The sequence below is a fragment of the Eumetopias jubatus genome, unplaced genomic scaffold, assembly GCF_037043125.1.
Source record: "Eumetopias jubatus isolate StellerSeaLion01/CBP00866 unplaced genomic scaffold, mEumJub1_p1.0 scaffold_5, whole genome shotgun sequence".
In the NCBI taxonomy this organism is placed as follows: Eukaryota; Metazoa; Chordata; class Mammalia; order Carnivora; family Otariidae; genus Eumetopias; species Eumetopias jubatus.
This window is the reverse complement of record NW_028274811.1, coordinates 106,633,808-106,657,204: the sequence shown is the minus strand read 5'-3', so window position 1 is coordinate 106,657,204 and position 23,397 is coordinate 106,633,808. Positions and strand designations below refer to the sequence as shown.

At 40.8% G+C, this 23,397-nt stretch overlaps 1 protein-coding gene across 1 annotated transcript in view; it reads left to right on the top strand.

The window, feature by feature from the left end:
- The window catches only part of SGCD (sarcoglycan delta), a 360,172-nt gene that overhangs the window by 236,198 nt on the left and 100,577 nt on the right, over positions 1 to 23,397 (top strand). Inside the window, exon 5 of the mRNA XM_028106674.2 lies at positions 22,598 to 22,670. Within this exon, the coding sequence (XP_027962475.1) occupies positions 22,598 to 22,670 (73 nt within the window). The remainder of the gene's footprint in view (positions 1 to 22,597; positions 22,671 to 23,397) is intronic.

Here is a 23,397-nt window from a genome sequence, read left to right as displayed (position 1 = left end):
GGTGCTATGTTAGCCGATGGTGAGGGGTGACCCTGCTGCCTCTCTAACTTAGGGCTTGGCTCCAAAGTAGTGGCAGAAGCAAGGAACTCAAGATGGGAGCTCAGCAGGAGATGGCTTTTTGGCATGGGGAAAAGAGAAATGACCCAAGCAGGGTTTGAATCTCTGCCCCCTATTCAGAGCAGCGTGATGGCCTGCTTTTGTCTGTGAAGTCAGGGATCCAGCAGCCTACAGAAGACATCCCTAATAGGAAGCTCCGTTTCTTCTTGGTAACAGCATAAATTATGCCTGTCACAGAGGATGGATATCCATTCCCTTCTTTATGTAATCTCGTAGTTAATGTAGACCTTAAAAGGCATTTATGAAATCACGGACTTTGTTAAGCACCTACATACTTAGCACTAATACGTGCTTAGCACTAATATGTACCCTTCACGTTTATTACATTGCTTGTTTTTGATGCTTCCCCTACATTCCTTTCCACTGAGAACCAGGGTTGTTTCCTCCGTTACAAAAACCTGTTATTGGGACAAAAGATAGGCTGCATCTGTCATCCGAGGTATTCGGAACGGCAAATGCTGAGTTGTGTGTTATGTGTTGGAAGCATGCCCTGTAAACTACCCTAGGAATACAGGTGTGATCTTGGAGTTGGCTGTGCTTCCTTAAAATTCTGAGATGTGTTGCAATTGGTGGCATTTCCCTCTCCTCCTTTAAGGCTGCTTTGGCCCAAGCCTGAAATGGTTCCTCAAGTTATGATCAGTTGCCTGGTGGGAGGATGATTTCTGTGGGGTCCCCGGGCTCTGAATGGATAAGAGGTACGTCAGCTTCATCCACGTAGTGAGCTTTCTCCTGGGGCTGTTTCCATTTGTCATGAAAATCTGTAAGGAGTTTTTGCATCGCCTGAGTAAGAACATTCAGAAAAAATGACACTGGGCTTATTGATTTGTTAGCATCCAGTGTCCCTAAGTGGAACCTTGGGGTGGGACCTTTGGGGAGCTTTAGAAATACATATAGAGAGAGTTTAATGACTTAGAAGAAAGTCTTGCTCTTAATCTTAAATTAATCATATATCGTTTACTACTCTGACTTTAAGAGGACATACTTACAAAAGGGGCAGTTTGTAAAGAGTAAAAAGGAGCCTTTATTGATCCAGGAGGATTCTCTGATCTGGGGCCATTTGTCACTAGCATTTGCACTTTGCCATCTAAGTTGAAAAGCTCATCCACCTCTCATCTGGTCTTCATGATAAACTTGAGCCATAGGCTGGGCAGTGAGTTACACTCCCCTTGTAGATGCAGAAACTAAGCCCAGAACAGTCAAAAGGTTTAGAATCACATAGTAAGTTTGGGAAATCTAAGATGAGGATGGTAGAGCGTATATTTCTTAATGTACAGGAGTTTTAATATTATTCTTCCATTACTGATGAGAACGTGGACTAGGGTTTATTTTTTAAAATAAGAGATAGCAAAAAAAAAAAAAAAAAAAATAGTACCTGGGATCAGGCGTCCATGGGAGCTTAAAGCTGACTGCCATTAAGCAGAAGATACCACCATGACAGCTTTTGTCTTTTCCTTCTGCCCTTCTCTCAGCTGTTCTACCATTCCAGTCACCAAACCACAGAAAGGAATTAACCAGAATGTTTTGAAGTCTGCTTACTCAAATAAGGGAGCAACAGGCAGGCCCCACATTTGATTCAGTGGGGAGAAGAGGGAAGAGGTAGATGTGTTTGAATGTATCACAGGATAGGCTTTCCATGGGAGTCCTCAAAATGCACCTTCCAGACCTCAATCAGATCTCAGGATCAAGTCCTGGTGCCCCTGATTACTTGAGGCAGGGTCATAAGCAAGTCAGCAGCCCCACCGAGCCTTTGGTGCACACTGGGAGTGGGTGCACAGTCCTGCTTTTCCGGATAGTCGCTGTAGGAATTAAGTAATAGAATCCATGTACGGCTTACCGCAGTTCCTGAGATATACTAAATTCTCAATAAATTAACTATTTTTTATCACCTAGAAAACTAATCATCTCTGTCAAAACCTCAGTTTCCCCATCTGCAAATGAAGGTAATAATAGTATCTAACTTGTGTTGGTGCAGTGATAAAATAGCATGATGTAGTGAAAGTGCCTGAGTAATGTTACCAAATCATTGCTCTTCTTAGAATCTTGAACATTTTGGGGCGCCTGGGTGGCTCAGTCAGTTATGCTTCTGCCTTCGGCTCAGGTCATGATCCCAGGGTCCTGGGATGAGATTGGCCTCCCTGCTCAGCAGGGAGCCTGCTTCTCCCTCTCCCTGCCCCCCACTCGTGCTCTCTCTCTCTCTGTCAAATAAATAAGTAAAATCTTTAAAAAAAGGGGGGAATCTTGAACATTTCCTATAAGCCAGCACTTAATATTTAAAATATCCATGCAAATAATACTTACAAAAGAAAAATTCTCATTCCTCAATATATCAACTGGCACAAACTTGAGCAATAAAAGCCAAAGTAATACTGTTTAAAAAAAGAAAAAAGAATTGTAGCAAAGAAACACAAGAATGGCTCTCTGTCTAGTGAATCACATAATGGGAAAAAAGTTGGGCCAAGCATGAGATCATAAGGGAGCCAAGGACTGCATCATAAGGAGACAATAAATAGGAGGAGAGCAGTAGGACCACAGAAGAGTGAGTTCATGCTTTGGAAGAATATGTTCACAAGGTTATCCAGCCACCCATAGAGGGCAATAGAAAGGATTCCCCTGGGAAAATCAGTAGTGTCAAAATCATAAAGGACTTTTCTGCATTTCGGGCTTATCAGATGTAAACAAGCTGATGGACCCATACAAGGCAAGCCATCGCCTTTTATTTCTTAAATTCCAAGGGATGTTAAGGTGGAATGGCTGAGAGAAGGTTGCAAAGATACAGTAATCCAGGCCAGGGCTCTTTTTTCTTAAAGGGCCAGAGGGTAAATGCTTTAGATTTGTGAACCACAGGTTCTTTATCCCAACTCCTCAGCTCTGCCGTTAGAGTGGGAAAACAACCACAGACAACGCATAATGAAATTTTGCTTGACTGTTCCAACAAAACTTTGTGTAAAAAAAAAAAACAACAGACTGTGGAAGGGATTTAGCCCTAAGGTTATAGTTCACTAGTCTCTGGTCTAGGCTATGGTTCTGTTACTTTTTCATCACTCTGTGAAATCTGATACCAAATACGATTTCCAAAGACTGAAAATCTTTGCCTGGATTGTGAGAGGTTTGAGAGCGTGGACTTCCTCAACACTGAATCTTCAGTATCTTTTGTAATGCTTGGTGCATAGTAAAGGAAGGATGGATAGGTGGATGGGTGGGTAGACAGAACAACACATGGATGGACAGATAGACAGTGGTTTATGTCTGTTGCTAAACAGGAACATTACCATTAACATTCAGTGCACTCTTACTGTGTTCTGGGCACTTTGCAGAGTGCTTTCCCTGTGTTCCTGTTATGAACAGCAAGGCCTCACAACAAACTAGGAGGTAGATACTACCTAGCTCATCCAGTACTAGTACTTGGTGTAGTCCTGGCCTTGTTAAATGCTCAACCTTAAATGAGTCACTTAACTCCACTCCCTTCATATATGTGTGTATTAGAATTTAAAAGTATGTATGAAAATCTCCATCAACTGTAAAGTGACATTAAAAGATGAAATCATTGTTGCTTTGATCAAGCTCTTGTGCGCATGAACAGACTGAAGTGGTCCAGCACAGGAGTATCATACCCTAGGTGTGTCCTGCCCCAGCTGGCTGTGGAGAAATTAGCCAATACTAGGGCAAATTGGGGGTGGAGGTCTGTAGATGACTGTTTAGCATCTTCTCTCTGGTCCCTAGGGCATTGCCTGACCCACAGTAGGCACTAAATAAATATTGATTTAAAGGAGGAATGAAGGCATAACATTTTTTCCTAACAGAGGAAAAAATAAGTAAGAAATCCCCCTGCCCAGGCCAGCAAGGACGGTGTGTCCATAAAATACTCTGAGTGTTAACTTAATAGGTAGCCCCAGAGACGGGGATATAGATCACAATATAAAATAATGGGAAATGCCTGATCTACTTACTACTGTCTTGAAAGCTGAAACATTTTCATAATGGAGAAAAAAGGCATTTTTCAGGACAACTTGGTAATTCATCTTTATTTTCTTGTATACACAGTGCATTCCATTTGAAAAGAGATGCTAATGCATTTACGCTAAAACATATGGATTTACAGCCTGGGATAAAATATATTCATAGGTAGTATACCTTGGTTCTTTTTATGGAAAGGGAAGAATCAACTGGCATCAGATTAGTATTGATTAACTGTCACTTGGATTGATAAAGCAGCACAAGATACACTTAGGAAATACCCAAACCGAGCTCTACAGATTTGGGTTATGACACTTGCTTTTTTTCCCCTCTCTAAAAGATAATTGGTTCAATATTTAAGAACATACTCTTTGGCACTGACTGAATAATTCAGACCTCATGGACACTGTTTTATGTTGTTGTTGTTGTTTTTCCCTGTGTGACATTGGCACTGTTTATAGGAATAGAGGAAAAAGCTATAAAAGGCTCTCGAAGTGTGCTTGCCCCTGGACTGTTGAGAGAGAGAGAGAGAGAGAGAAAGATGCTAAATGCCCTCAAAGCTGTCTTAGACCAATTCAGCCCAGAAGGCCACTTGAGCACACTCGCTTTCACAACTCTTGTCTGCTAGTGAAAATTGACTGGCTTCTGTTGCCCTCTGGATTTCCATTTCATATTGAGCAGGCATTTGAAGTGGAGTCATATAGGAATAATGATCTCTTGCAAAAGGCAGACTTGTTTGTGGGCTCCAGAGAGTGGTGCTCCTTGCTTTCATGATGAGGAGTGGTAGGGACAATCATGACAGAGACTTCTCCACCCGACAGGAAAAGCGTGCATTATTCAGGGTGCTTCCAATTATCAGTGACAGAAAGCAAAATTAATCAGGGTTGAGGAAAGTTTTTTTTTTTTTTTTTTTTTTTAAAGAAGAAAGGAGGGTACTTGCTCACTCACATCGTTGAAAATTCCGGATAGGGCCAACTCTGGTGCTTTTGACATCTTATCCTGGGCACAGGGTTTCTTCGGGCAGCTCCTTAGCAGACAGTATCTGAAGGGAGAGACAGTAACACCCTTGTCCAGACAGCCATAGCCATCACTGGGGGGAGAGAGGTAATGGGCCCTGCTTGGATAACACGCTCTCAGAGCAAACTCTCTTTCTGGGGAATCAGACACTCTGATTGACCACCCTGGGTCACATTCCTTTCCATATGTTTGTGGGGTGTGTGGGGAGAACCATGTGATTCTCAGCCCTGGTACATTGACCCAAAGCAAATAATTGTTCTAGTATCGGACGGGGAGTGAGGGAATGTTAAACAGACAAAGACATTGCCACCGTTCAACATTTTTCCTTGCCTCATGCACAAATGGGACATCTTCTCTTGAAATTCTTTCTTCAGACTTTGTTTCTTGCTAAAGTCTCAACAATTTGCAATGACCGAAGGACACAGGTGAAAATGAAACTTCCTTTTTTTTTTTTTTAATGTTGCCCTGTCCTTTCTCCATAGCTTTGTTGACTAACCCTGGTTGAGTACCAAGTCAGGGTTTGATGCCTGTTATAGAACATTGAAGCCAAAGGGCAGTAAGATCGTTACAGTTGCTGTGGCTTGGATTTAATGTAGCAAAGTAAGTGAACTGGAATGTCTCCATCACCATTCATAAATGAAGAACTGCCTCCCAAGTGGCATTTTCTCTCCAAAGAGGCCGAGCTCACTTCAGGCTGCGGATCTACATTTAGTCAAGTGTTCTGAGATCTGTGTCAAGGAAGCTCCCAGAATGCAAGTGTTACCCCTGCACCTCAGAGGCCATGTGACTTCTTTTTACCCTGCTCCGCTCACTCACATTTTCCCGTGGGGATGCTCTTTCTTGCGTACCTTTCAACATGGCTGCCATCCCTACATCTCTGTTTCAAGGTTAAAAATGTAAGCCAGGGGACTAGTTTGTCTAGTTTCTTATCACAGCTCTATTAGCTTTGTAACAGCAGGTTAAGTTATTACCTAGCCTCCTTATGCCTCATATTTCTCAACCATAGGGTTATCATGAAGATGAAAGGGAAGGACTGTCTCTCTGAAAGCACTTAGCATGATTGTCAGTTAAGTGTGAGTTGCTATTGGCTAGTACCTATCATTCACTGAAACTGTCCTCTGGGGTGCTTGGCTTCAGTTTTCAAGCTAGAATCTGATTGGTCAGGTGTGGACAGGTGGCAGTTCAAACAGAAGCACCTAGACAACCCCTCAGCAGAGAATCATCTGTAACCAACCATCACTACTCCTTGGTGGTCTTTTCCTGGAGGAGATTTTTAGAATATGACTCCATTCCCAAGCTCATGATGGAAGAAATAACACGTTGAGCAAGAAGTTAAGGATGTGCTCTGCAGCTAGATGTACCTAAATTCCCATCCTGGTTCCCACAGTCACTCTCTGAAACCTTTCTCTTCTCAGTTTTGTAATCTGAAAACAGGGAGATAATAATAGCATGTGCCTCAAATGGATTCAGTGAGAATTAAATGAGTTAATCCATGTGAAGTGCTTAGAAAAATGCCTGGCAAATAGTAAGCACTTAATAGGTATCAGCCAATGAAATGACTTTCATTCCCTCAATGTGACTTCCAACTCCCACAATAGTCTGGTAGGAAATTCTATCTCCATCATGACTGGGTTGCTTAAGAATCAAGAAAGTACATATAGTGTCAAGAAAATATGTCTCTCCCACTCTCTCTCTGTCAAATAAATAAATAAAGTCTTAAAAAAAAAAAAAAAGGAGGGGGGAGCTCCTAGTTGGCTCAGTCAGTTAAGCATCTGCCTTCTGCTCAGGGCATGATCCCAGGGTCCTGGGATCGAGCCCCGCATCGGGCTCCCTGCTCAGCGGGAAGCCTGCTTCTCCCTCTGCCACTCCCTCTGCTGTGTGTGCTCTCTCTCTTTCTCTCTCTGTCAAATAGATAAATAAAATTCAAAAAAATATATGGGCAAGACTATTCAATCTTGGTCCGTTAAGATCACCTCTTCTATCCTCATTTTTCCAGCTTGTGGGATCAATTGCAAGGAAGTCAACTCCCAACTTGCATGCCATGGAGAGGGCCCAGGAATCTTTGCTGAGGCTGTGGCCTCCTATGCCAAGGGTCCTGCTTTCCAGGGGCATGACACAGCTGTGCTCTCTGAGAGTTTGCCACCTCCCTAGGGATGATTCTGGTCTTCAAAGGACCTTACGTTTTGCAGTTATTCTAAGTCAGGAGCAAAATCTGCCTCTCCTCTTGGCATCCCTCCAAGGCACTCTTCTCTGTCCCCTCCCTGGGAGGGTAGCCAGCACACTCTCCACTAGGATTAAGCCTTCATCAAGGGCAGGAATAGCTGTTGATTTAAGGCAGCTCTGCTTTTGATCCACTGAAAACCTTCCATCATGTAACTTAACTGCATCTTGCTAAGTGAAAGAAGCCAAACCCAAAACCATCTACGGAATAACTCCATTTATATGACATTCTGGAAAAGGCATCACTGTAGGGCCTGAGAACAGTGGGAGCCAGGAGTAAGGGCTTGAGGGAGAGATTGACTACAGAAGGGTAGTGCAAGGGAAGCGAATTTGCAAAGTGCTAAAATTTGCTGTGATGGCTTATGGTGGTAGATACATGACTGCCTGTATTTGTCAAAACGTACAAAACTATGGACCATAAACAGTACCTTTTACTTTATGGAAACAAACAAACATCAAAGACATGCAGAGTGTCTGGCTATCTGCTTGAAGTTGAGGAGAGAGAAAAATATGGGGAAAACAGGGGTACCTGGTGGCTCAGTTGGTTAAGCTCAGGCCATGATCTCAGGGTCCTGGGATTGAGCCCCATGTCGTCGGCTCTCTGCTCAGTGGGGAGTCTGCTTCTCCCTCTCCCTCTGCTTCCCTCTCCACCTGCTTGTGCTTGTGTGCTCTCCCTCCCTCTCTCTTTCTCCCTCCCTTTCTCTCTGTGTCAAATAAATAAATAAATAAATTATTTATTTATTTTAAAAAAATATGGAGAGAACAAACACAAATCAATATTTTTAAAAATTATCAAGCCCCAGACAAAGATAAAGAGGTGGACTAAGCCTGATGATGTCATGGTAAAATGTTGGGCTTTGTGTTGTAGGAAACAGGAACTTATCAAAGCTTGTAAACCAGACAGGAGACCTGGGACACTTGGGTTCTGAGAAGTTGCACTGACAGAAATAAATTGGAAAGGTTACAAGAGAGCTGCTAGAAAGAAGGGAGACTATACCATGGAGACCACAAAGCTACAGCCTTAACAATTTACTTTCCTGGACAAAGATGTATCAGGCTATAACAGTGGTGTAGCTGCTACTGACCAGCTCAGACCTCTCCCCTCTAGAAGTTTCTGCTTCATTCCACAGCTTTTCCTGCCTAACTGAAATTGAATTCAGAACATCGAAGTTCATGCTCCTTGTCTAGGAAAGAGCAAAGACTCCCATGACCTGGTCCTTACATTATGGTGAAGGCAACACACACTCAATGAACCATCTCACCAGATAGAATGAGTGCTCATCCACCATCTCAGTTATGCATTATGGAAGCACAAAAGAAGGAGCAATTAGTGATAACTGAGAGAGCACCAGGGAAAGTTACGTCATGGAGGAGGCATTTGAGCCAGGCCTTAAAGAATTTGATGCACTAAAAAACAAACATACAAAAGTACTTTCTGACTGAGAAGGTGGAATGAGAAAACTATTCCACTCAGCAATCAATGAAAAGATACTTCCTGGGAAGGTACAGTAAGAGTGGTTTCCAACTTTTGATCATTTGGCTTATGGCAAAGGAGTTCTAAGTGAAGAGTATGACCATCTTAAAGGGTCAGTTTGCTTCTCTCTCCCCGGTCTTGGGTGGAATGGTATTGAGCCTCAGGCGGGGCTGAGTAACAGAAGTCTCATAAAGTGGCTCAAATGAATAACTAAGGACTTGATTATCTCTCGTAAGAAGTCCAGTGAGGGGCACCTGGGTGGCTCAGTTGATTAAGCGTCTGCCTGCAACTCAGGTCATGATCCAAGAGTCCCAGATTGATCTCTGCATGGGGCTCCCTGCTCAGTGGGGAGCCTTCTTCCCCCTCTCCCTCTGCCCCTCCCCACTCCTTGTGTTCTCTCTCTCAAATAAATAAATAAAATCTTTTAAAAAAAATAAAAAGAAGAAGTCCAATGAGGGACAATTCCTGGTGGCTTACTGGTGTCTGGGTAAACATATCTGAAATGCTCTTGGTCTTTGTCTCATGGTTGGAAGGTGGCTCTCACAGCTCCAGATTATGTTGATAATCAGAGAGAAGGGTGGAACCAACCACATCTGTATCTTCCTATTAAAACAGAGACAGCTCACACGATGCCCCTCCCCAGTAGGTTTCTATCTACATGTCATTAGACAAAACTGGGTCCTAAGAGCCACCCCTAGCTTCAAGGGAGTCTGAGAAAGCAATTATTTAGCTGGGTACTTTGCTTCCATGAATAATAGCAATATTTTGTTGGCAGGGGAAAATGGATGTTGATAAGTAACATGCTATCCATACTAGGGATAAGGTAAAAATCATTCCATCAAAATTACCCTTTAAGTCACGTGTAAAATATGCCTATTTTGAGGCTTGCTTTCATAATAAGATTGTATTCTGAAATTAAAGTGTTCCAGTGTTTTAAAGCACTGAGACATCCACTACTTCTAGTAAGATTTCAACTTGCTGGCCCTCACTTTTCAAGTCCTCATCATCTTCATCCCCTGTAAATGACTTTATAAGTCCGTCCAATTGTTTTTCAGACTGTGTTTCTCCATGGTCCTCAATTAATGTTTCAATTTCCTTCTCTGTAGGAAAGCATCACCCCCCACCTCCTCAGGTACAGGAACAGAGCGTTCCATGTGTTTTTCAATGACCAGGAAGCCCTTAAAATCATGTGTGTGTTGTTTTCTTAGGTCTCACCAGCATCCATGGAGTCTCAGAGTCCTGATTGCTCTCACACTGGGAGAGACACTTGGAAACTGAGATCTTGCCTAAGGAAAGAGTGTATTCAGGGCTCCCATTTGACACTCACTCTCAGGTGAAAGGGCAGGCAGCATGAGTTCTGGCCTTAACTTGACCGTGTACAGTTCCTATCAATTCTCCCTCCCCATCTCCCCTGCCCTGTTGGCCTGATTCTGGCCACCTGTCCCTGCAGGGGACCTGGACGGGAATATGGGCAGAAGGCCGAATTCATCTCCTTCATGGGACACACAGTGTGTTGACTTTGCCACTCTTCTTGCCGAGCAGCCTCCCCAGTGTGTTGCTTGTGTTCCAGTGTTCGTGTTCATATACCATCCTGACTCAGAGCCCACCTGTTCTGGCGTCCCATCTCTGTGACACAAACCCAGTGAGTTGAAGTTATTTGTTTCACTGTGTGGTTTTATTTACTATCAAAAATAGTGTAGTCATAAGAAACTGAAATGAGGTTGCTTGCTGCTTGGATGATTCCTTTTATATTTTTCAGTTTTGGCTTAATGATACACTGAGCATGAGTTCTAGTCTATTGGTTTCTAAAGTAGAGTCTGTTTAATTAAACTACTTGTCTCTTCATATCTTGCCAGAGTATTTTTTCCACATGAATCTTTAAATTGCTCTGTGGTTTCACCTTCTACAAAAGTATATAAAACGTGTACCTTGATGGTATGGCCAGTTCAGTTAAATGGTTAGGGTGTTTGAAAGGGAACACATCTTATTTTGTTCTCCTAATGGTTACCATTCAAATTATTTAATGATATTCTTCTGTCTTTCTGGCTTTATCTTCTATCCTTATCATCAACATCATCTATTATAATAAATAATATATATTATTTAGTGAGCACTTTGATGTACTAGGCACGCATAGCACTATACATGTATACATATATGTAGTGTTATATATACGTGTGTGTGTATATTATATATATATACACATATATATGTAGTACTATTATTATCCCCATTCCACACCATATATATATATATATATATAAATACACATACACACACAAAGTAATGTACTGTTATTATCCCCATTCCACAGATCTGGGAACAGGCTAGAAGAAGCTAAATAATTTGCCTGAAGTCATATTCCTCTTCACAGTCTTCCTGTACAGCCCTGAACTTGTTACATTTTATTCATTGTACATGTCTACTAAAGTCCCCACTCTGGATGAACCCAAATATCCACATTATGCGTACCTGTATCCGGGCAACTGAGCACACGTGCCTCTACCCAGCCTGTGCCATAGAGCAGACTGTTGTTCCTATAAAAGTTTGGTTACTAACCAGAGCTGGATCTTTAAACTCTGATATCTAATATCCAATATCTAATATTCAGCTGTCTTGCTATAGTTCTTCTGTCAAAAAGTAATAGCTCTTGCTTATAACCATTTCTTCCCTTTCTCTCCAGTTCTTCATAGAATGGCTGCTATGGTATAAAAGACCTCCATGTTGCCAAATTTCATGGGCATTTTAATTCCTGTCCTACCCCTAAGCACCAATTAACACAAGTAACTCCTTCTGCTTTTTTGAAGGACTTTTTTCTCTTGTCTGCCTGTGTTACCCCATTCCTGGTCTTCTTCCTCCCTCTCTAGTTTCCTCTGAAAGTTCATGTTCCCATCCCCAACTTGAAAGGTTGGACTCCTTTAAAATTCTGACTGTGGCTCTCTTTTCATATCACTCTCACCATTTCTTGGATCATGTCACCCATTCTCTTGGTTTCCATAATCACCTGTATTCCAAAAATCTCTGTACCAGTGGTTTAGAACTCTGCCTTGAGTAGTATACTTGCGTATCCCATTGCCTACATGAACATCTGAGTCTGGAAACTCCATCGATACCTTTAGTTCCACATAACCAACATTGAACTTGAGCTCTGTGCCCCAACCTGAACATGTTTTACCCCCTTCACCTCTCATATCATCCTAACCTTCTCAGTAGTTCTCATGTTCACCCTTGCCATTTTTCGCATTATGAGTTACTTAGTTTAGGCCACCATCCTTTCTTACCTGGCTACTGAAATAGTCCCCTGATTTGCATGCATTTGCTCTTGATCCCCTGTACTGCATCTTATAGAGTGGAGTCAGATCCTGTAACTATGGCAATTAGATTTGTTTGGAAATAACAGACAACCCAACAAACAGTGGCTTAAACAAGTCTGGGGGTTCTTTTTATTATGTAATAATGATTCCAGAGGTATGCTCTGTAGGGCTTACAGCAGAACAGCATCATAAAGGAATCAGAATCCAGCAATGTAGCTTTTACTCTCATGGTCACATAGGGCTGCTGTGCCTCAAAGCATTGCTTCTGTATTTCAGAGAAGGAAGAGTAAAGAACAAAAAGCCTTCTTTGTTAGGCTTTGCTTTTTTTATTTGGCAAGAAAATAGCTCCCCAGACACTTGTACCTACATTTCACTGGCCCAGGCTGTATCACACAGCCACTTAATGCTGCAAAGGGAGTCTGAGAAGTTCAGCCATTTGGGTTTCCAGCCTCTGTGGTAGACAAATGCAAGGGAGGATGCACTGTGCTTAAAATGGGGGCAGCCAATCCGTAGTATCTGCCACCATAGTATTTAAAGAAACACATCTCCGAGCATAATCATTCTCCTGTCTAGATCCTTTCAATGGCTTCTTTTTCCTATTAGGATAAAATTCTCAAACTTTGCCCGGGCCTGAATGTTCCTGTGTGACCTTGCCCCTGACTACCTCGCCAGCCTTATCTTATGCCAGTCTCATTCTTTCCACTGTAGCTACACACATCTCCTTAAAAGCAGCGAGCCAGCTCTTGTGTCCCCCTTCCTGGTGCCCTCTCTCCACCAGCCTCCATCCGAACCATCTCTGCTGGACTAACTCCTGCTCCATCTTGAGATCTCAAGTGTCTGGCATTTCCCCAGAGCAGCGCTCAGGGTCCTTCACGCCTGGGCAAGATGCCTGCTCAGAGCTCCAGCAGCTCCCTGTCCTAGTCAAAGCATTTACAACAGTGTTTCTCAACCTTTTTTTCATTATCACCCTTTTAAGGAATCATTCCAGACATGTTTTTCTTCCTAATCACTTCCCTCCCATGCAACTTATGTATCACAGACAGACTGTATATCATTGTATGTATTGTATGTATATCTGGACTTTGTACTTAGAGAAAGATTTCTTGTGCCTCCAAGAACCCACTTTTGTTCCTTTGGGAGCTGCCTCACCCCTTTTAAGAATACATGACTTACAATAATTGTCATTACAAAAATCAGTTTAAATATGTTCTCTAGCATCTGTCTGTCTAACCACTATAAAAGTCCGTAAGGGCACAGATCAGATCTTCACACTCAGTATTGCCTTAGTACCGTGCCAGGTACATAGTAAGTAATTGTTAAATGTTTATAGACAGTGAATGTTAGCACACATAGAGTGGCTAGAGACTTTATATATTTTTTTGAAGTTTTTATTTGTGAGCCTATAAAGAGAAAAAGTCTGAATCTGTTTTTCCCACAAAACCATGTATGGAGTAGGCCCTCCACAAATATTTGTTAAATGAATGAATTACCTGTACTTTTTGGTCAGAAGAATCTGCCCTAATTCCTAAAAAGAAAATATTTGCTATGTATCCTGGAAACGACTTGTAATGACTACAAATGTTTTGCATTAGTGGTTTATTAAATGCCACCAGCAGCCAGGGAGACACAATGGGATTAAATTACTTCAAGTGACTTTTTCCACTCAAAATTTCTGTCTCGCATCCATCTGTTGCTCATGTTGGAAAGGTTTTCAGAAGCTGACAACCACCTTCAAAGTGCTTAACCTTGAAATTTGTGAAAACTCTGCAACCTTTCTCGTTACTCAGTGCATTTTAAATCCGAGATTAGACATAACCCAACTCACTTCCTTAAAAAGAATTTTTCACTGCATATTACCATTTGGAGAAAGCCAACATTTCATGTTATGAAATAAATAGAAAACCCCTGTTTCTGAGGAATTTCCCATGATGAGTGCTCCCGTGATAGACTCTTACACCTACCACGGATAACATGCCATAGAGATTGCTTTTCAGGAAAATTGGCCTCAGACATTAAAGAATATTTAAATATTAACATGTTTAATTTAGACATGTTCTCTAGCCTGGACTTAGGCAAAAATCCTGTCTCGTGTGTTTCGAAAGCTTTTAACCAATAGGAGATATATGAATATGTGTTTAGCTAAAACTTTGGAGTAATTAGAAAATTATGTTACACAGAAGACAATGTTCGTTATTCAATAAATTACTATATTATTCATAATTGTTTTTAAATACTGCTTGCTTGTAAATACTTCGGGAGACTTAATTTAAAGTTTTTTGTCACGTTGCCTACACCCTCATAAGAAAAATGTAGTCAGATTCAGAGCAGCTTCTTTAAGTAAAGGCAATTTCAGTTGCAATTAAAATATCAAATAAGAAAAAAGCTGGATTTCACTGGACATGTATAAGGTTGCCATGGGCACCTCTGACTTTGAGTATTAATCATTTGGCTTTGACTATCCATTTCAGCTCTTCCCCTGGGCCCTCTGGTACCCATCTCTTTCTTGTCCAGCACATCACCAGATCCCATTGGCTTTCCACTTAAATATCTCCTAAACCCAACCACATTTCTCCATCTGTACTGCCAATTCTCTGGTCCAGCCTACCACCCACCCTCTCCCTGAGCCACCTCATCTGTCCTTGCCCTCCCACAGTGTCTTTTCCACAATACAATGTCTCAGTCAGCTGCTACTGCTGTAACAGACCACTATAGACTGGATGGCTTAATCAACAGGAATTTCTCACTGTTCTGGAGCCTGGGAGCCTGAGATCAGCATACCAGCACGGTGGGGTTCCAATAATGATTAGAGTTTCAACACGTGAATTTTAGGAGGATACAAACACACAGACCATAACACGCTGGCACAGTGATCTTTGAAAAATGCCAATTTGGGGTCATATCCTGGTGGCTCAGTTGGTTAAGCATCTGACTTCAGCTCAGGTCATGATCCTGGGGTCCTGAGATCCAGCTCTGCGTTGGGCTCCCTGCTCAGTGAGGAGTCGGCTTGTCCTCCCCCTCCCTCAGCCCCTCCCCCTGCTTGTGCGCTCTCAAATAAATAAATAAATAAATAAATAAATAAATAAATAAAATTTTTAAAAAGAAAAAAAAATGCCAATTAGATCAAGCCGGATCTCTGCTTAAACCCTTCACCATAACCCACAAGGTTCTGAATTACCCAGGTCAACTCACCTCTCCAGTCTCATCCCATGCTGCTCACCCTTGCAAAATATGGTCTAGCCACACTGATCTTTATTAACTTCAACTTCCCAACCATGATGTCTTCACATTATCTTTTCTACTGCTACTTCCTCCTCTTAACTAGTTCATTCCGAATCACTTAACAAATATCAACAAAACTTCACTTTCTCAGGGAAACTTACGTGCCAGACCAGGATGTGACGCCAAGTTGTATTGCAAAGACATTTTTTATTTTCCTTTCAAGTCTTTATCACTAGCTGAAAGTATTATATATCTTTATTTGTGAGATTATTTAATAACTAATTATTTAAACTAATAACATACACTACTAGAGTACACTACACTCTTCTAGACTATGGACTCTGTGTCTCTCCGGCTCACGTCTAGAGCCTCCTGCTCAAAACATATTTATTAAATAAATTGAATGTTGGGTTTATCAAACACAAACCAGTGTTCCTCTCCTGGTCCATTGGGTTGATCCAACCAAGTTATCTGGAGGATTATAAAACAGCAGGGCTGGAAGCAGCCTTATAGATCATCTAATCCCCACCCTCAATTTGTATAACAAATGGGGAAGTAAGACCAGAGGGCAAATTGCCAAAGGTCATATAATAAGCTCATAAAAATCACTAAAAATCAGGTCTTTGGTTTTTTAGTTCTCTGATATTTCGGAGAAATCAAATCATTCCTTCTCCTATGTTTCTTATCACCATTGTTTAGATTGAAATCCCTTTCTCTATTTTTTAATCTAATATTGGTATAAAAATATATCCTTATCCAGTAAAATATGGTTGTTGTTAAGGGTTGTCATTCAGATTATATCTACCCGAGCACATGAATTAGAACACTTAAAATGTTTTGACTGCGGACAGTGGTGATTAGATATTTTAACTCTGCCTTTTGAACCTGTTGAATATTTTGGCCCCATGATTTAAGCTCAAAGATGAATTTTAGTCTATGTTCATTAATACAAAACATTAATCATAATTATGCCAATCTTAATGAAAGTACATCTAGAAAGAACTTACCGGGGCAAACTCCATTAAGCTAGCTTAATTCCTTAATCAATGTTCTAAACAGCACACTTAAGCCATTTCTGACCTTTTTGAAAGTTTTTCTTGCAATTGTTGTCTAAAAGATCAGTTCCTCTCCATGTACACCAAAGATTTGATTCATCGTCAGTTTTTCTGGTTCCAGTTACTATTCATAACTTGTAGCATTGTATTTCTTCCTTTGTGTCTAATGCTTCTCTTGAGTCCAATTTTCTTGTAGCACATTTTGCAGATGTGACTCTGCGTCCCAGGATTTGGTTCATGGCTGTTTAACATATACACGCTTAGGCACTTTAGTGTTTATTATTTTTTATAAAAATTGAATTTTCCCCAATTTTTGAAGTTTTAAAGAGTTATGAACCAGGTTTTTGTTTTTTCAGTTAAATTTTGCCATCGACCATTTTATCTGTGAGGTTTATTTTCTGGTGAGTAGTTCTTCCAGTTAAATGCAGCTTGAATTGGACAAAAGTCTGTTTGCTTTATTTGTTTCCTCTGTAAACACTGGGAAAGTTTTGAGGATATATATATATCTCAGGGTTGCTCTTTTTTCCTGATAGGAAATAGAGGTGGCTCAAGACAATCATCTGTTTAGATTAGATTGTTACCTGATGAAAGTTTCAACTGGAGGGGAAAACAGTTTAGCCCTGATATTTCTCATCCTCTCTTATTTTATAGCTGAGGAAGTTAAGGGCTAGAGAAGAATTCTGGTTTGCGTGAGATAACGGAGATAGGACTGGATCTCAGGTCTCTTCACATCCAGGACACTTTGAGGGGAAGTCACCAAAGCTGAGTATACTTTTCAGAGAGGAGAAGCTGGCTTTTTGTTACTATGGCAATGGAGTGCATTTGAGATGTTTTGACAAGTTTACCCCCTACCTGTACCACAAGGAAAAAAAGAGCCGTTGAGCTGATCTTTATGGTGATTTAAAATACTTTAGATAGATCCTGTCACATGATTTGTAAGTTCCTAATTGATTGTGTGAAATTAAGTTATTGGGCAGAGAACCAGCTAATGGAAACACATTGACAAAATCATTTTTGAGGGACATTAATGGAACTTAAAGCTGAAATGGCTTTATGGATTTTTCACTCAAACTGTTTATGAACATTTATTGCCCGTAAATTATATTGTGTCAAAAGAAGGAATCAGTAGGTATGGCTTTAATAGAAATCTTTTTGAAATAATAAAATTGAGAATAATTTATTATCTTAGAATGGATAGAGGATAGGATGGGAGAATTCATCCTGATGAATGTTTGTCCACTCTGCAGCTTTTGGGAAAGTGAAAAATGGTGTGAAAATCAGAAGCCTGATAGGACTTGGAAAGAAATGGTCTTTGTGAAAGTATTAATATCTCCTCTCATTGCACATGTGAATTGTTTTTAGAAGAGAGGGGATGGGTGATTTGGCAAGTGTTACTTGAGGGTATAAACATTGATATTTGTTCGTATCTCATAAAAAGATGAGCAAGTAGGGAGTGATATGATCTGCTGAAAAAGATGGCCTAGAGTAGTGGTCACAGGCATTGGTTCCAGAGCCAAGAGAGTTCAAATTCTGACTCCCCCGCTTTGCTGCTTAACCATAGGAAAATTTCCTGACTTCCCTCAGTCTCAGATTCCACATCCATACAAACAGATATGCATAGTCCCTACCTCATAGGGTTATTCTGATGATCAAATTAAAATAGTTTCAATAGTTTCTAGTTCATAGTAAGTGCTTTAAAAATGTTATTTTTTAAGAGTCATAAAGGACCTGGATAAGAGGAGGAAAGAATAGGATTCATAAATATTTTAGTACTACTAGAAATATTTTATTGATTATCATCTGCTGATTGCTATGTGCCAGAGATCTCATTCAATCTCCCAAGACCCCTAGGAGATAAAGTTACTATTAATATCCCTTCTTTTCAGAGAAGGAATCTGAGCATCTTGGAGATTGGGTTTCATGCCCAAGGACACTCAGATAATGAAAAATTGTGGTACATTCCCCTGAGAAGTCATATCTATGAGCCTCTTTCCCAGTATGGATGGCACATATGGGCCCCCATCACAAAAGTCCATCAAAAACAAAGTCAGAGGGCATTGGGTGGATGGTGGGAGCTAAGCGATCCTGAATGTCTTGCCCTTTACTTTCATCACACTTCCAGAGCCTATCCATCACCTACGTCCTCTAACTGTGAGAGCCCAGACCCCTGGATTTTGCTGGCTTGCCATTTTGTGGATGCCACACTGTCCGGGCATTCAGAAAACAAGGCACTAGGGCATGCTGACTACAAGTGGGTCCTGGAGTCAGATGCCTGCATGTGAATCTCAGTTCTAGCACTCACTAGCCATGTGACTGTGAGCCCCATGTTTTTTAGCACCACTTGTCTTGTAGGATAAGTAGCCTTCTTGGTCTGGGGAAGAAACTACAAGCCTTAATCTTATTTTACTTTAAAGAGATATTTGTATTTAGCCCAAATAATATTCTTTTATTAACATAGCTCTTTTATTTTAAGAGGTTAAAATAGGTTGGATTTTGGACATTCATTAAACATGTCATGTAATACATGAGGAGTTTCATAACAGTAAATTAGTACTCCCATAGAAGTGGTAGTACCAACTAGAAATAAGTCTAGTGGAAATCTTCAGAACCTAAAATTGAATCTGTCTATATTCTGTATATGACCATCCCCCTGTTCACATAGAGCTTAGGATCTTATTGAAGAGATGGGATGAATGTCTGTAAAGTAAATAAAAATCCCAGTAGTGTGTGCTTAGTGCCACATAAGTGTTATAGCTGTGTTACAGACATTTATTGAGAACCTACACTGTGTTAGGCAATGGAGATAGGACAGAGAATAAGACACACTCCTACAAAACACTGGGCAAATGGGATTGTCCATCTGAGAAAGCTAAGGACCCATGTCAGGTGTTCAGATACCATGGTCCTTCCACAAAAGTAGAGTGAGCACCTGTAATGTATTGCATGACTTTATGTAACTTTTCTTTATCCCCCATGAAATTGCTCTAAAAGGATGACCCAGCTAGGGGGGCCACTGGCTGCAATAGAGTAGTTCCTTCTTGAGCTTAGTGTGGCCAGATGTTAAGTAGCAAGTGAGGTGTTGTCAGTGTAACTGACAAATGGAGAAACAGGCTCAGCACAAAGTGTGGATGGAATAAAGAAAATGCTACAGGCTTTTGAGGTTCATTTTACATAAGAAAATGTCATTCCTCATTCTTGGATAATTGGACTGAATAAATGCAATATATGTCATTATATATGTACATATTTTACATAGTCAAAAGTGTGAAATTGGTATCCTTTGGCTTCAGAGGCCTTATAATAGGAGGGTGCATGAGATATCAGTGAAACATAAAGCTTCACAACATTTTAATACCAGTTCAAATAATGAAGGTTGTCTATGAGCAGTACTACTTGCCATGTGGGTAAGTCACACAATTAAGGCTGATTTCAAAAGAGGTAATGCTCTTTCTCTTGCAGTTTTCATAGAATTCTTCGTAGAGGAAGGGGAGATATGAGATAGAACTAAAGAGTGTATACAATGTATATAAACAGAAATAACTGACCTAGCCTTAATCCGGTGTATTAGTGTTCCTTTTAATTATTAAAAAAAAAAAAAAGTTCCAAAGGCTAAGAATAAGCATTTTTAAGAAAAAGAAGGGGAAGGGATCTCAAAGGAAGCCCCTGTTAACTGTAGTAGTGATGGATGGGAGCTGTTTAATAACAGGTTTGAGATGATACTGAGAGATGGTGGCTGAGGCCATGCTCTTGGGTCACAGACAATTTAGAGGCACATCCCAATGTGTTACTCATTGTCCTGTGACTTCTGCCAACCTGTTTTACCCACTAGGCATCCTCCACACTATCTTTGGTCTAGGTGCTCCTCAAAGGATCACAGAAATGTTGGAGATGTGGAATGCATGCTCTGCAAAACCAGATTTAATATATAGGTAACAAAAGCCACATTATAGTCTATAATCCAACCCAGTATTATTCAGTTACTGTATTAGGTAGGGTTCTTCAGAAAAACAGAACCAATATGGATCTAAATGTAGGAAGAGATTGGTTTTAAGAACTTGGCTCATGTCATTATAGAAGCGAAGAAGTCCCACGACCTGCTGTGTGTAAGATGGAGACCCAGGGAGGCTGGTGGCATAATTCAGAGTGAGTCCCAAGGCTCACTAAGAACCAGTGGTCAGTGGTGTAGATTCCAGTCTGGGTCTACAGACTTGAGAACAAGGAGTGTTGAGGGCAGGAGAAGATTGATATCCCAGCTCAAGCAATTAGGCAGGAAGGGCCTAATTCTTCCTTCCTCCACCTTTTTTTTGGTTAAGATTTTTTTTTTTTTTAATTTTTATTTATTTGACAGAGAGAGACACAGCAAGAACAGGAACGCAAGCAGGGGCAGAGGGAGAGAGAGAAGCAGGCTTCCCACGGAGCAGGGAGCCCAATGTGGGGCTCAATCCCAGGACCCTGGGGTCATGACCTGAGCCAAAGGCAGACGCTTAACGACTGAGCCACCCAGGCGCCCCATTCCTCCACCTTTTTGTTCTATTCAGGCCCTCAACGGGATTGGTGGATGCCCACCTGCACTGGGGAGGGCCATCGGCTCTGCTACATCCACTGCATCACATGCCACTCTCATCTGGAAACACCCTCACAGACACACCCAGCAACCATGTTTAGCCCAATATCTGGGTACCTCATGATCCAAGTCAAGTTGACACATAAAATTAACCACCACATGTATAAAGAACACAATAAAGTTTAAATCACAAGGGCAAAATAATATGTGCATAATAAGACAACATTCTTATGAAATTTACATCAAAAAAGTTGTATTTAATGGAGACTATGGGTACATTTTGATCTATTTGACATGATGTGGTTTGGGGTCTTAAAAAGTAAAAGTGTCTACGGGCAGAAAAAGATCTTAAATGTGCCCACATGAAATGTCTCTTTGCCTACTGCAACTGTCTGTAGGGTTGTTGCAGGGGAGAATTTAGCTAGTACATCTGGAGTACACGTGATGGTTTTACTGAAAATGTTAGCTTAGACTAATAGTTATCATTCACCAGGACATTCTTTTAAATGACCATACATAATGTTAAGTTGAAGCATTTTTTTTCTGATTTTATTTGCAGTAGTCTGTTACTGGTATCAAAAAGATTAAATACTTTCCAAAAAAAAAAGAGATGAAATACTTTTATAGTTGCTACACAAGTTCATTTAACTAGACGCATCAGTATGCTAGGGTAAATCTAGATTTGGAAGAACCGTGGTTAATGGAAGATTTCTAGACATAACACTGCAAGACGATTCTAGAAATTGGCACATGAATACAAGATGTTATTCTGCCCCTTTTTGTGGCATCAAAGAACTACACCAAAAAAGGTATAAAAATAAACACCTTTCCTTCAAAGTGCAGGATACTGCCTGGCTAAGTTTAATTGAAAAACTAATATCCAGTGCAATTGTCTGTGATAAGCTGAGGCTTAAATGATTTGAAAACACTCTGGGAGCAGACAGATCAGATAATCACCATCTTTATGGCTGGGAGGGTTCAGCTGGTGATGACAAGTTGTAAAGATAAAAGCTTATTGCAAAGGCAAGAGCTAAATGTCTAGATTGGGTTGGGGAATCAATGTTAAATAATACTCAAAGTGTAAAAAGCAGTGAATGCCAAATGATCTCTCATAGTGTTCTGTTTTGTTTAACTTTTCAAGATGATAGTGCAGAACTTTATTTACTGAAAACTTGTTTCCTTAATGTCATTAGGTGGATGCCTTAAAGTGTTAGGGTATCCTCCACCATCCACCCACTGCCTAGATATTGGATGTGTTCTGTGATTTGTGCCCTGCACTGCAATCAGAGGGCATCAGCTGCTGCTTTTCAAAACATCTCCAGTTGGGTGACTATTAATAGTTGATGAGAGACAAGAGTTAGATTGTGCCATTTCTTAGGCATCTTCTTCTTTTTTTTTAAGTCAACATGGTATTTGCCTCATGGCCTCACTCTGATCTCCCGCAAGAACACTTTCAAAAGAAGTACCTTGTTTTTTCAAAAGCTGTTTGCATGAGTTGATTCAGTGCTCCCTTATCATGGAGTGAAAGCCAAGGGCAAAATATGCGCTTTGGGTTGTGTGAAGGATTCACCCTACACTTAGCTCCACTCACTGTGTTGTGTGTGCCCCCAGGTGACATGTCCAGACTCTCCAACCTCTGTTTGCTTTTTTCTTTTGTTTACAGGAGCGGAGGGCACAGTGTTCCCTAAATCTATAGAGACACCTAATGTCAGGGCAGACCCCTTCAAGGAACTAAGGTAAACTTCTGACTATGGTTTGCATTGATTAGTGGCTATTTCCTTTGGGCAACTGGCTGATGATCCATTCTGAGCATTTGGAATGTAACAGTGTCACAACATGAATATACAAACTGGTAGAGATTAGAAAGGGTGTGAAGATAAGCTACATCCAAGAGAAAATTCTCTCTGAGAAGAAGACTGAGGGTTTGGAGGAAGAGGTTGCCAGCCTTGTAATTAGGAGATTCGGGATTCATTCATTCACAGTGTTTTGTTTCCTGCTGTGTTTTGTGGTACCCAAAACCTAACCAGTTACACAACTAGTCAGTAATTGGTGCTGATCAGCCCAAAGAAAAGTGGTACCTGAAAGAAACTGAACTCTAAAAACTATACAGATTTTTGCTTGTGTATGACAAGCTCTCCATCACTTGGAGCGTTAATGGTACTAGAACTACTTTCTGTGAATATTCCATGTACTGGTGTTAATCTTCAAATATCCATAATTGTGCTGCCTTTAGCAGAAAAAGGCTCTGAGATGCTGTGTACTTAGCACCTACAACTAAAGAAAACAAAAAAGAACAATAGGTACAGACAGACAGAGATAAAGATACGACCTAAAAACCATCCCTGGCTCCAAAAAGGAAACATAAAAAAATGGTATTTTGAAACAAATATAACTATATGTTTTGCTATATATGATGCAGGTAGGCCAGGAGCCAGAGGGGGCTCCCGCAAAACCCAGCTAAGA